The 15,313-nt window shown below is 38.9% G+C and overlaps 1 protein-coding gene across 3 annotated transcripts; it reads left to right on the top strand.

Annotated features, from left to right (window-relative positions):
* The first annotated feature begins 5,519 nt into the window (after positions 1–5,519).
* On the top strand, positions 5,520–11,657 carry MGC82682 (protein). 3 transcript variants are annotated; one of them, XM_018228876.2, is made up of 3 exons: positions 5,520–5,622; positions 9,298–9,384; positions 10,771–11,586. In XM_018228876.2, exons 2-3 carry the CDS (start codon positions 9,321–9,323, stop codon positions 11,397–11,399), a joined length of 693 nt encoding a protein of 230 aa, XP_018084365.1. In that variant the 5' UTR covers positions 5,520–5,622; positions 9,298–9,320; the 3' UTR covers positions 11,400–11,586.
* The last annotated feature ends 3,656 nt before the right edge of the window (positions 11,658–15,313 follow it).

Below are 15,313 nucleotides of genomic sequence, written 5' to 3'. Positions count from 1 at the left end.
CTTTCTTTAATGAAAAAGAAACCTATCTCCAATATACTTTAATTAAAAAAATGTGTACCGTATTTATAAGAAACCTGACTGTATGCAGTGAAATTCTCCCTTCATTTACTGCTATGGATAGGAATTGTCAGACGGCCCCTAACTGCTCTGCAGAGAAACAATCATACTTATGAACAGCAGGGGGAGCCCCCTGCCTTACTTCCCAGTCATGCAGAACTCAATTAACTTTGTTTATGACGATCCCTAAGCAGCCCAGACCACATGTGCACAGTCTTAGTCTTGCAAAGATGTTTAACAAAGTTACAAGATGGTGACGCCCTGTAGCCAACTTTGAAAGCATACATTATTTTTTTGATTAGGCATGTGGTGCAGTAAGTTCATGTTTATGTTTAGTATACAAAATACATCATTTCTAGCCTTATTCTATTTTAGACTTTACATGCCCTTTAACAATAGACTAACAATAGTCCCTAGATTACCTCATAACTGCACTGTTGACTCAGCTCAATCTAGCCTGTGGCTGACTCAGGATATGGTACATAAAGCTTTACAAAAAATCATTGTGAACAAGGCGCCAACCATTTCGTATGGTACCTATGGGTTGAGCTGATGTCCAATATTTTAAAAGGGATCACAAACTCACCCTGGCAATTATAATCCAGTAAATTTGACATCTGTGCAGGGCAAATTATTTGAAGGCTTGTTAAGGGATGAAACTGTTGTCCTGGTGAATGGCATTATAAGCTGCAATCAGCATGGCTTTATGAAGGATAGGATTTGATTGTGTAGGGATGTGAAAATCTTAGACACCCTTACACTTTACAGACAGGCACATCCCTAGTAATATGGACACCTTAGTGGGTCCTTATGGGGACCTTGTGCTTATGTAACCCCTGCAGTTCACACAGTGTACACTAGTGGCACTGTGCCAGAGTATAAAAGGTTTAGGAACCATGTGCTCTGGGTCCATTGCTTTAGCCCAACCAAGCAGGCTGGAAGGGAATGGGTAGTGCTGACCCTAGGCGCCTTGGCCCTAGTAATTAGATAGCTATACTCGTTTTATAGATCGCTCTAGGAGTGATAGAGAGGTTAAATAGTTGAGCAGCTCAAGGCTCCGCCGAGGAGATTAGAGGGATTAAGATCCCAGGGTATTACTGACCCAAGTAAGGAACCAAGTGTTGAGATAGGGATGTCAGGAGTTCCCCTAGTCTGCCACTGGAAGATATCCTGAAAACCGGGCACTACCCATCACATGCTGTCAACTTACTCTCTGCTGTATATTCTCTAGCCTATGAGGATTCAGCCTATAAGTGCTGTGAGTATATGCTTCCTTTATGCTGCTGTGTATGTTCTATACTCCATTGTGGATCAATGTGCTAAATGATCTATGTGCTCTTGTTCAATAAATACTGTTCTTGGTTAAACTGTTAAAGAACTACTGGCACCCATCATTGTGCTATTGCATCAGGTTACAGTTACATTACACCCTTGCCTCCACCTCGCTGCGAGGGCTTACCCCTGAGAAAGAGAGCTCATCGGTGGTCTCAGCCCACCAAGGAAAGTAGAGTAAACGGCCCTAGCACAAGTCAGTTTACTATAGCGCTACAATTGCTTTTTATAATGAGGTAAGTAAGATGCTGGGCAGTGGGGGAGCAGTAGATGTGATCTATTTGGATTTTACCAAAGCAAATGACTGCTATCTAAACTAAGGTCTATGGGGTCCCGTTTGTCCCAAATACATTCTGTATACAAAACTATCACACACACACAGAATTAATGTCTCTCATGGTAAATAAGTATCTGTGACCATACACAGATAAAAAAATATACAAAATACTTATTTCTATTAAAGAATGAGAACAAAATCTGGTTAGTGCACAAAAGGATGACATTATATTACAAACTTCATTCTGTACATTTTAAAAAGTAATCTGTCTCACAAATGTATAACCTCCATGTAACAGACGCACTTATGTGCAAAGTTTCTTACAGAATGAATTATGTAAAAAGACTTGGACATAATATATAATAGTGTAACTAACTAGTGCATGTCAAGCTAGATTTGAAGGACAAAATAGATATTTGTGACAGAAAGCAAGATTTTATAGTACAGGATTCATTCTTTCCACAAAATGAAAGCTCAGTTTCACAAAACAGATAAAATAACCATTCTGTGAAGCAACACTGTCAGTCACATTCCTGTACCAATAAGAACAAAGCTTATTGCCATATAACAAACAAGATGAGAAATTGCCAGCTCTGCTCCACATGGCTGCATCACCCCTAAGGTATACTATGTGGCCTGCTATAGAGGCGCCTCTAATGTCCCCTGTGCTGCATAGTAATAAACATTAACAAACATTTCCTAAAAGGGCTGCTGTTAAACACTACAGGTTCATAACTGGAAATTCTTACAAATGACTGAGAAATATAATGCTGTGCTGATAACAGAGAAAGAAAAATATGCAAAACATAAATATAATCATTTCAGGTGATAAAGCTATTCTTATTGTAGTAACCTGCTTGTGTGGCCATTTTGGTTAAGGGCATTCCTGCTGTTTTGCCATTGTCTTATGATTCATTCCTGTTCCTGTTTCCCTCTTCCTGTCTAAGCTTAGAGCAATAATGAGACAGGCCACACCTACTTGCCATATTGTAATAAATATACCAGAAGTTCCTGTGCTTGCCTGGCTGCTTTGCCTGAACTAACACAACAGAATCATTAAATCCACTACCAGCCAGTTTATCACACTTATTATCTTGCAGCCTAACCCATCACATCCCTAATATCTCTTCAATAACATCTGACAAACTTTCAGGGGCATGTTTATCAAGGGTCGAAATTCTAATTCAAAAAGACCAACCGAAATTAAGTCAAAGTTTATTTTTTGGCCGAATAGGTCAGTTTTCTATCTAATTGGTCCCTATTTGGCTGAATTCGAAGCATATGAATCAAATTAATAGCGCATTCGACCGAATTTGATTTAAAGTTTTCCAAAAAAAAAAAAACCTTCAATTTTTCAAAGTCCACCAATTGACTCCAAATAAGTTCTAGGAGGTCCCCCATAGGATAAAACAGCAATTTAGATGGATCTGTTGATGAAACTGTTACTTGAAATTCGTGAAGCGGTGAAAATTCATGAAATGCAATGGGCGTCAAAATGATTTTGACCCGTGTCAATTTGACACGAGCTACAATTTTTATATGCACAACTATTTAGTCCAATGGGCGTCTGAATAATTTTAAAGCGTGTGTCAATTTTGACGAGTGACAATTTTTTTTTTTTTTACGCAGCTGATTTTTTGCTGGCAAATTAATTGGCTTTCGGTGAAATCCGATAATTCTCAGCGAATTCATGTCTGGTGAATTTATTCACCCACCACTAACCCTAATCACCAAGGCTACACATTGTACTACATAAACTTTGTTTCACGTCCCGCCCCTTTATTTTCCGCCCCCACCACTGGCCGGTAATTCTTTTAAAAGGTGGCAACCCTAATTACAATTTCACAATTATGTTTGTGCTCTGACACTAATCAGACCCAATTGCGCTTTTCTAATTCTGGGTCGTCATTACTGATGTGACATACGTGTGACATGCGCGCAGTTGTGCTCTCTGCACTAGTGTTGTGCCCCCCCTTGACCCGCTCTGATGTGAAAGGGTTAAACACTGGGCAGGTAAGGGGACAGCATCTTAAGAGCCCTGTTATAAATGAATGTAAAGTATTGTGCAGCTTGTTACTATATAAATAAATTATGATCCCCTAAAATTGCCCCTGCCTAAATGACCCCTGTTCGCACACAGTACTCAGGAGTGGCTGCTCATATAACCTACACATCATACTATACAGAATGTGTGTGCACATGATCAGTCCCACATCTTTGGCTAAAACTATTAAGTAGTAGTTGATCTATAGCTATGCACATTATTAAGAGACTGCTGAAAGCTAATTGGTGCAAGATTACAGCTAGAAGGAGATGTTGGAGCCTAACAATCATATACAAAACATATAACTGACTCTGAGAGTTTGTCAGACATCATTGAAGGGATATTAGGCCTATTATAATGATGGTTAGGCTGCAAGATAATAAGTGTGATAAACTGTCTGGTAGTGGATTAAATGAGTCTGCTGTGTTGGTTCAGGCAAAGCAGCCAGACAAGCACAGGAACTTCTGGACTCAGTGATGTAACTAGATAACTAGATAACTGGGCCCCGCAGCAAATTATTTTTCAGGCCCCTAAAATGTTTAGAGGTTGACTTATTTACCAATATTTTTTGAAATTGTATATAAATTACATCTCATGGGGCCCCTATAACTCCTGCCCCCCTGCAGCCATAGGGTCTGCTTTCTCTGTAGTTCCACCCCCTGATTCGTGTACATTTATAACAATATGGCAAGTAGGTGTGGCCTGTCCCATTATTGCTCTCAGCCAAGACAATGGCAAACAGCAGAAATGCCCTTAACCAAAATGGCAACACAAGCAGGTTACTACAATAAGAATAGATATATCACCTAAAATGATCATATTTATGTTTTGCATACTTTTTTTTCTCTACAATCATTATCAGCGCAGCATTATATTTCTCAGCCATTTGTAAGAACTTAAATTTATGAACCTGTAGTGTTTAACAGCAGCTCTTTTAGGAAATGTTTGTTAATGTTTATTACTATGCAGCAGAGGGAACATTAGAGGCGCCTCTATAGCAGGCCACATAGTATACCTTAAGGGTGATGCAGAGCTGGCAACTTCTCATCTTGTTTGTTATATGGCAATAAGCTTTGTTCTTATTGGTTCAGGAATGTGACCGTATTGCTTCACAGAAACTGGCAATCTGGTTGGTATTGGTAAATGTAAAGTCATGCACCTGGGATGTAAAAATATCCAAGCCACTTATACCCTTAATGGGACTGCACTAGGCAAATTCATAATGAAAAAGGACCTTGGAGTCCTTGTAGATAATAAACTTGGCTGTAGCAAGCAATGCCAGTCAGCAGCATCAAGGGCAAATAAGGTCTTGAGTTGTATTAAAAGGGGCATAGAGTCACGGGAGGAGGGGGTTATTCTTCCAGAGTACAGAGCACTGGTAAGGACCCATGTAGAATATGTTGTATAAGGGGAGGGAAAGTGGAAGCACTCCAGGCTACAAAGAAAAAAAATATAATACTTTTAAACACAATGGAAGTGCAACTGATTTATCCTATTAATCAATGCACATTCCCTGGTCCCCTGTGTCACAAATAATTCAATATATATGCAAGTGCATATAAAGACAAGGGTTTTTAGTTACAAAGTTATGATCATATAATTGGTAAGCCACCATACCACGTCAAGGTAAACCCCAAACGGTGTTTGTAGCCTGGAGTGCTTCCACTTTCCCTCCCCTTGTAGTTATGTAGCCTGGAGCAGACGATGCTCACAGTAGTTTGTAATAGCACCCCCTACTTGCACCTTCAACTAAAGTAGTCCCATACCTTTAAAAATGGTTGTTGGTTTGGGCAATCTCTGCCTTTAAAAGCTGCAGCAGCTAGTGGGAGGATCTAGCCCTCTCATTAGAACCAAACTCAAGGTCAGGAGACAGTGATCCCAAGGACTACTGCTTTTATATTATTGACCAGAGGTAAACGGTTAGGGACCACCGTATGGGGTTTACTTTGATGTGTTATGGTGGCTTACCAATTTTATGATAACTTTGTAACTAAAAACCCTTGTCTTTATACACACATGTTAGAGGGAAATAGTGGAAGCACTCAAGGCTAAATCAAAATATATTTAAATATAATGGAAGTGCTACTTACAATGCACTTCCCTGGGCCCCTGTCTCATAAGTAATTCAGTATAAATGCAAGTGCATGTTTACAAAACAGGGGTTTTTAGTTACCAAAGTTATGATCATAAAATTGAAAAGCCACCATACCACGTCAAGGTAAACCCCATATGGCGGTCCCTAACTTACTTATTAAAAAGAGATGTTTCTCTGCATAATAGCATTACCTGTGTTCAGTGTGTGTTGAGCATTGGTTTCAATTTGAAGGCTGAATCCTCCCCCGCCAGTAAAGGCTTTTAAGAGAGAGTGATTGCCCAAACCAACGCCCACATTTAAAAGCGTAGGACCACCATTAGTTTTAAGGGGTGGGTATGGGGTGCTATTGAAAAACCACATGAAGCTAGGCCACAGCTTCAGGCCAATATACTATATTAGAGGGAAATAGTGGAAGCACTCAAGGCTAAATCAAAATATATTTAAATATAATGGAAGTGCTACTTACAATGCACTTCCCTGGGCCCCTGTCTCATAAGTAATTCAGTATAAATGCAAGTGCATGTTTACAAAACAGGGGTTTTTAGTTACCAAAGTTATGATCATAAAATTGAAAAGCCACCATACCACGTCAAGGTAAACCCCATATGGCGGTCCCTAACTTACTTATTAAAAAGAAATGTTTCTCTGCATAATAGCATTACCTGTGTTCAGTGTGTGTTGAGCATTGGTTTCAATTTGAAGGCTGAATCCTCCCCCGCCAGCCTTCAAATTGAAACCAATGCTCAACATACACTGAACACAGGTAATGCTATTATGCAGAGAAACATTTCTTTTTAATAAGTAAGTTAGGGACCGCCATATGGGGTTTACCTTGACGTGGTATGGTGGCTTTTCAATTTTATGATCATAACTTTGGTAACTAAAAACCCCTGTTTTGTAAACATGCACTTGCATTTATACTGAATTACTTATGAGACAGGGGCCCAGGGAAGTGCATTGTAAGTAGCACTTCCATTATATTTAAATATATTTTGATTTAGCCTTGAGTGCTTCCACTATTTCCCTCTTTATACACACATGAACTTGCATATATATTTAATTATTTGTGAGACAGGGGACCAGGGAATGTGCATTGATTAATAGGATAAATCCGTTGCACTTCCATTGTATTTAAACATATTATATTTTTTCTTTGTAGCCTGGAGTGCTTACACTTTCCCTCCCCTTGTTGTGCATATGTTGTATAGTTTTGGTTTTCAGCACTCAAACAGATTATTAAATTAGAAAGGGTCCAATGAAGGGCAACTAAGCTGGTAAAAGGTATTGGAAATCTTAGCTATGAAAAAATGAAAAAATACTGTGAGAAAAGACAGTTGTTCACACTGGAGAAGAGGCACTTAAGAGGTGATATACCACCAGTAGAATGTAATTTATCCTACCGCACACCTGTAGTTCACCAGTCCTGCAAATAGTGGTGCGTTCTTCCGTTGACCCGGCCGGGTCCCCTAGCAACACATATGTGTAGAAACGGATCTGCACACACTCAAGTTAATGCAGTCGGGGAGTGTCCCCTTTTATTTAGCCAGCAGTTTGGTGGCTAAATAAAAAGGGATACTCTCCGACTGCATTAACTTGAGTGTGTGCGGATCTGTTTCTATACGCATTATTTACCAGTAGGTCCTTCCAGCTAAAATAAGGTCACCCATTCTGATAAGAAAGGAGGTTTTGTTGAGCATGAAACCAAAATCACTTTTCAAAAAGAATCTTGTTCTGACTACATTAATTAAGAAATTGTCCAAAATGCCTTTTTTTCACTTGTTAACATAAAAACGACACTCTTCGAATATTCTTTCATAAAGAGTTGCATATCCTCAGATAAAAAGGAGACTAATTTTGCTGTTGGATACTTTTCCACTTTCTCTAGTATATTGTGAGGCTTTGTCATTTGTCAGCAAAAGACTTTTCTCCAGGCTGTAGTCGTGTGTCAAATTCCATAAAGCAGAATTTCAATATTCACTGTCATTTGGTGTATAAAGTACCTTATTTTACAATGCTATACAGTTCTTGAAAACAATGTTTTCATTAGGTTTTTAAGCAGTCCTCTCATTAAAAAAAATAAATTGAGAAAATTATCTCATGGTTTACCACCTGAAAAGACATGGATGAGATGCAATTTAAGGAAGAAAAAACTGAATTTAGTTCCAATTTTTTCCCCATAGACTTTACGTGATAGTGATTGCATCTCCAACTGAATCTCTTCCATGAGTTTTAATGTGATAAACCTTTTTCTCACTGAAATGAATCTGGCCCAATATGTTTGATGTAAGATCAGATATTCCTCAAGTTACACACATATATGAATGGCAACAGCTTGGAAAAAAGATGGACATCTGTTAAATTGAACCATTTGCTCAAGCATATTATTCCTAACCTCCAGCTGATTTGGTGGAGGCGTTCTGCAGTTTACATGCCATTATACAAACCTGTAGCATATGCTTGGGGTTACTACAACTTATCCCTTTAATACCCTTTTCTCCCTTTCGCTTTTCTCCCTCTCGCTTTTCTCCCTCTCGCTTTTCTCCCTCTCGCTTTTCTCCCTCTCGCTTTTCTCCCTCTCGCTTTTCTCCCTCTCGCTTTTCTCTCTATCCTGAAATTGCTTCCCATTCATTAAAGAAAATATATTGCACATTCTTGGACATTGGTGAACCCCCAACATGATGTCACAAATGTTCTTGACTTCCATGTATTTACAGCTTTATATTTGGTCTAGAAAATGAAGGGGATTTAATGAAGAGAAGTAAAAAAAGAAATGGGGTTCTTCTCAACAAAAAGAGAATCAGAATTGTTCCTCTTTAAAGGACAAGGAAAGGCAAAAAATAAAATCCCATTTTTACTTTCTTTAATGAAAAATAAACTTATCTCCAATATACTTTATTTAAAAAAAATGTGTACTGTTTTTATTAGAAACCTAACTGTATGCAATGAAATTCTCCCTTCATTTACTGCTTTGGATAGGAATTGTCAGACTGTCCCTAACTGCTGAACAGGGAAACAATCATACTTATGAACAGCAGGGGGAGCCCCCGCCTTACTTCCCAGCCATGCAGAATTCAAGCAGCTTTGTTTATGACGATCCCTAAGCAGCCCAGACCACACTGAGCATGTGCAGGGTCAGGGTCAGGCAAAGATGTTTAACAAAGTTACAAGATGACAGCCCCCTGTGGCCAGCTTTGAAAGCATAAATTATTTGTTTGATTAGGCTTGTGGTGCAATTAGTTCATGCTTATTTTTAGTATACAAAATTAAGCATTTCTAGCCTTATTCTATTTTAGACTTTCCTTGTCCTTTAACTGATAACAGCCAAATGTCATATTTAGTGGTTACTGAGATTGCACCACTCACCCTGGAGGAAACATCTGCTTCCATTTCACTCTTATATTGAGTAAGAAGGAAACTAATCAGCAACTAACCACTGTGAACTTATAACAGTATTTCTCTTATAAACAGTATTTTTTTTTTTTTTTTTTTTTAAGAGAGCATACTATTCCTGAAAGATGTTGAAATTCCTGATTATAAGTGTCCTTTTCAGCAAGATGCCTGGATATCTTATGCAGGAGGGTATGTATGTGCCTAAAACTTTTGGTGTTGAGAGAAATTAGACAGTGTTGGGATTCTTCTAATTGGCGGTGGGCAATGGATCACACTTTTGAGGTTGTTTACAGAGCAGTAAATGACCACTATAAAGAAAAGGGGATAAGGAGGGGGATAATAGATCAACCGACTAGAGTTTAAAGTCCACTAGGTCAAATTACTGAGATTGTTTTTAGAGCAATAAATAGATGCTATAAAGTTTACTGGTTGGTAAAACTGGGATGGTGGGATTAATAGAATAAGAAGTTTTCCCTGTTTTTTTTTACATTTAGATAATCCTGAATGCCTTCAAGTAGCCACCTACAGTGAGCACTTACTTTATTTAAAATTATTTTTGGGTGCTATCATAACAACTCATGTCAAAATTTAAATTAAATTCAGAGAAGTACATCTACCTCTTAAATGGTTGATATTGTTATCTATTTGGCTGTTTATTGGGTTGAATTTTAATGCATATTCCGAACACCATACTTATAGAGCAATGATCTTTGTTCTCCTAAGAACAAATGAGTTCTAAGTTTGGACTTGAGGAAATACTTTTTGTACTTGTAATGGATTTACAAAGATTTATATAACCTACTGTATGGACCATTAATGGCTCAGTGGGTGATCCTTATCACATGTGGTTAGTGCCTTTGTTACTTAAAGGAAAATTCAACCCTAACGTTAAAAAACCCCTCCCCCATCACCACCAAGACCCTCCTCCCCCAGCCTAAGTGTTACCCCAGGCAAACGTTTTACTTACCCCTCGTGTAAATTTCAGGCATCTTAGTTCATGGGTTCAATCTTCAGATGCTTCAGTAATCTTCCAAATGGAACCGGCAATTTTTGAGTTTCAGCCCATGAGCAGTTGTCGCAAAACACAAAATTGCTCCAACTGTGCATTTGCCGATACGCCGGTCTCATTCTGAAGATTTTTGAAGTGAAGAAGATGGCGCCCGTGAACGCCTGAATTTACACAGAGGGGTAAGTAAAATGTTAGGGGCATTTGCCCGGGGTAACGCTTAGTCTGGGGCGAGGAGGGAGGGGGCTTCTAGGTGGGAATGGGGGGTTGGGTTTTTTTACGTTAGGGTTAAATTCTTCTTTAAAGGAGGTGGGATGTACTGGTTCTTAAAATTTATATTCCTCTGCCCAATTCCATCTGCACAAAAAGGAGGAATGTAAAATAAATAGATTTTCTGGATGAAAGTTTTGTCTATTGGTGTCAGAGAATGTGTTAGCTGATAAGAGGGAAACTGGATAAACCTATAAGGGCTGCAATTAATTATTGGGTGATCAGGAATTGTTGACAACATTAAACTAGGGTCCTTTGTGACCGTGATCTCACCTCAATTCTATATTTTATCCTCACAGATATGAATGGTAAAGTGTTCTTGTTCCCTGAAGAGTCGAACAGTTCATATGTAAAGCTCCTGCCTGAAAAAAGTGGCCCATATAAAGCCCTGTCTGTCTGCCTGAGATACTACTCATGGCTTTACCGAGGGTTCACCTTATTCTCTCTTGCTACCTCTGATATCAACAACGATTTCCACTTGTTCTACTCCCCCAGGCATTATTTTCGCGTTTCGGTGGGAAATGAAGACTTGATTTTCAAAGGAATAAACCTTGAAACATGGAGAAGCCTCTGTGCCAGCTGGGACTCTTCATCTGGAGTAGTGGAGATATGGATTCATGGCAACCCATACCCAAGAAAAATCTTCCAAAAGGGTCACATTATAAGTAAAGATCCTAGTATCATAATTGGTCAGGAGCAGCTGTTGCATGGGAATTATTTCAATATCACCCAGTCTTTTGTTGGGGAAATAAGTGATATCCACATGTGGGATACAGCTCTGACCTTTAAGAATATCTCTGATGTTCTTCAATACAATAACCTGACTGGTAATGTGATCAGCTGGAGTTCTCTAAATTATAAAGCTGAAGGACATATTGCTGTACTGCCATGTTTAAAGAGCATGTATCCCATTTCTACATGCAACTGAAATACCATGTCTTGGAGCTCAATTATCAACATGGGTGCTAAATTGCACAATTTAGCAATTTGTTATGATCTTAGAATACAACATAATCATCTGATTGGTTTTCAAGGGTAACTATACCAGTGCAATGCAACAGTTTGTGAATAAACAAAACTGTCTTTTTCTTGTAAAATAAAAACATCTCAATTTTTGCCAATAATATCTTTATAAATGTAATTATATTCATTAAAAAAGCATTTTCTAGCTTGCTTTCATTTCAAACTAATTCATAGCATGGATTTTTTTAGACTGAGTATTTATGACCTGGCATATAGATCAGGGCTAATGGAAGGAATGCATTGTGTTGCATCCAATATTATTTATTCAGTCGTCGTGATGCTTTATTTAGATGTGGTAAAACATTTATGGGCTAATGATTACTCATCATTCAGATAAAGCCCTGCCCTGTTGACCATTACAGTCTCTTATCATATTCACACATGACATTTGAAGAATGATGAGGACCTCTGTCAGCAGATTTGGAGTATTTGGTAAATAAAAAAGGTGCACAAACTCCCCCCACCCAATAGTACAGTTGTCTAGCTAATTCAAGATATTCTTTAAAAGTACCACATTTGTATATAGGCATTCGAGAGCCTGTGTCTAGTGTGCCAGCTTTTGGGGACAGCCCTCGTGTGCCTATATAATTGAAAAAAAATTTCAGGGCCCAGTGCAGTGAGATCCCGAATTTTTTGCGGAAGTGATGTCACGTACACTCATGGTCGAGACATCATTCCATATGGTTTTTTTTTTTTTTATTACTTGTGGGTTTTGAGTAGGGATGAGCGAATTATTTTGTCTTTGTTTAATTGCGGAAATGACGCCCATCGACTTAAATGGCGTTGCACGTAAAATTTCGGTGATCTGGTTGCTAGGGTCCAAATTAGCCTAGCAACCATGCATTGATTTGAAGTGACTGGAATAAGAGAGGGTCTGAATAGAAAGATAAGTAGCAAATTTGTAGCTTTAAAGAGTGTTTGGTTTTTAAATGGGGTCAGTGACCCCCATCTGAAGGATGCAAATAATCAGAAGAAGAATAAATTAAAAACTATAAAAAAGGAGAAAATGAAGGCCAATTGAAATGTTGCTTATAATTAACCATTCTATAACGTACTAAATGGTAACTTAAAGGCGAACCATCCCTTTTTGGTTTCTCTGTCACTTCCTTTATGTTTCAGTTGTTCAGCTGTCTCAGCACATGTCTACTGTATATTAATGAATATTTGACCATTAAAAGGCACAAGGCTACAGGGTAAATCATACATATAACTTGATGTGGTGAACCCCCCATACACATGAGCCAGGTGTCATATTTACTGGATACTGAGATTGCAACACTCACCTTGGCAGAGACATTTTCATCTTCCATTTCTGTGTAAGGTAGAGAAAGAGCAAATAACTGTGTTATTTATGAGTCTTTTCTTTTCTGAACATGGGATATAATTTCTTCTGAAGATTATTATAAATATTCTTTTCAACAAGATTCTGGGTATGTATATGTCTCTGTCATCTCTCAATGATGCTATAAAGTATCTCCAAATAATGAAAGAGAGACAGCAATCTATATCTAGGGATATAAGATCAGAGAGGTCATAAACATTCCATAGTTTCATAAATCAGGAACTAAAACAGACACATCTAATAGTTCAGAATTTGACGAGTCTGCCCCTTTTCTATTTCCACTGGCATTCCAGTGAAAAACACAAGACCCACATTTTCACTGCAATATTTAATATAATAAACTCAAAAGACAAATCAGTGCAGCAAGTGTATGGAGCGGGCGGAGGTTTGGGTAGGCAGCAATCAAAACACAATCCTTGAAAACAGGCAGAAGGTCAGGGCAGGCAGAAAAGCTGCAGAATCAAATATCAGGCCATGGGTCAAAACCAGGGAATCAGAATATGGGGGAGGTACAGAATTTACAGGATACAGGAGCACAGATTCAGGATCAGGTACCAGAACAGGAACTGGATTAAGGACACAAAACAGGAAGTTTAGTCACTGCAATGATCCACCATAGGTTACTGGCATGGGCAGGCTTACATTGCCCTTTAATTAGACTGCAGCTCGATTGAGGGCATGGGCCAGAGACAGAAGAAACATTGAAATCAGCCAGTTCCAAGCTACACTGTGGCTCAACCCAGAGGAGCAGCAGCCAGTATACACCAATCCTGATAATGTGACTATGGGTTTTTTACAGAGCAGGAGGCTGTTCTTCCAAATGAATTTAGACCCCCTAATGTCAAGGTACACAAGACATAGCAGGTTACATTTACACTTCAGCATAATCTATTCACAGTTACATTTGGACATAGTTAGGAGACAATAGGGAAAGGACCTTAATCACCAAAACCATACAATTTAGGAGGGAGAATATCACTTTTACATTCTTCCGTAGACTCTGCTTGAATCCAATAATTGAAATGCATCAAAATGATTTCCTTTCCCTTGTACTTTCTATCTGCACCAACTCCATCAGTCATAAATTTGACTGAATCCTCTACAAAATATTTACTGAATACTGAAGCCAAAATAGAGCCCAAGTTTTCATATTCAGATTTCAGACAAATACAAATGGTTATGTTCAGTTTTTTTTTTTTAGAGATTTGAAGCCACATCTGAATCCTATAAAATGTACGGTGGTGGCCTAATATCAATATAGACAAACAGATAAATAGATAGTATTCGCCATAGGGTACTGAAAGAGCTCAGCTCTGTGGCTGCTGAACAATAATTATATATCCAAGTTAATAACCCCAGGAAAGGGCCCCTTTTGAAACACACTACTGCTACCCTCCAATACAGCCCCACTTGCCCTACCTAAAAAGCAACATGGTTGGTGACCCCCCCCCCCCCAAATCATTTTCTCTTTTGAGCAATTGGACATAATGAAAGCTCCCCCTGAGGAAACCATGGCTGCAGTAGTCTGCAGGTCTGCAAATGGGGTTGTATTGCGGGGTGAAGTGGTGCAGTTCAGGAAAAGGGGAGTGAGGCCTCTTGATGGGTACAACTTAGATCAATGACTTTCATTTCCAATTAATCTTCATGGATTCTTAGTTGTCTAGCATGGTGTTGAGAGATTGGTGAATCACTTTTGGTGGCATTATTCAAAAACAATTATCCAATTATCAGCCTGATAAGCTGTTGGTTTTAAATTTATGGAAGGTAGAAAACAGGCACAAAACCTTTGCCAAGGAAGGGAAGTTATGGATTCATAACTACAGTCTGGCCGACTACCCTAGTCCTGCACATAATAAACCTTTGCATAATTGCAGTACAGAGAGGGTCACTACTTACATGGGGTTTCATTACTGATGGCTTCTCACTATATAATCTACACAGGGAACCTTTACCCACTTTTCTAGCTGTTTAATGTGCTAACAGTTCCAGTACCCTCTGCTCACACTGTCAGTGTCGGACTGGGGGTCCAGGGCCCACCAGGGGTGACTCCAGGTCATGTCAGACAAATTTGATTGCTTTTTATGATAAGGTAAGTGAGATGCTGGACAGGGCAGTAGATGTGATCTATTTGGATTTTGCCAAAGCATTTGATACTGTGCCCCACAAACGACTGCTTTATAAACTAAGGGCTGTTCCTGGCTACAGGATCAGGTACAGAGGGTGGTTGTTAATGGGACATTCTCTACTTGGAGTAAGGTTCTTAGTGGGGTCCCTCAGGGTTCGGTATTGGGCCTACTTTTATTTAACTTGTTCATTAATAAGTTAGGGGAGGGTATTCTAAGTAATGTATCAGTGTTTGCAGATGACACAAAACTATCCAGCCCAATAAATTCCATCCAGGATGTGACATCCTTGCAACAGGATCTTGACAAACTGGCAATCTTGGCAGCTAAGTGGCAAGTGTAAAAATATCCAAG

Source organism: Xenopus laevis, chromosome 8L (genome assembly GCF_017654675.1).
Source record: "Xenopus laevis strain J_2021 chromosome 8L, Xenopus_laevis_v10.1, whole genome shotgun sequence".
In the NCBI taxonomy this organism is placed as follows: domain Eukaryota; kingdom Metazoa; phylum Chordata; class Amphibia; order Anura; family Pipidae; genus Xenopus; species Xenopus laevis.
This window is presented reverse-complemented; position numbering and strand designations above follow the sequence as displayed.

Coding starts and splice junctions, on each gene's coding strand:
- MGC82682 (XM_018228876.2), top strand. CDS start 9,321: ATGTTGAAATTCCTGATTATAAGTGTCCTTTTCAGCAAGATGCCTGGA. Junction 9,385..10,770: donor TGGATATCTTATGCAGGAGG/GTATGTATGTGC, acceptor TTATCCTCACAG/ATATGAATGGTAAAGTGTTC.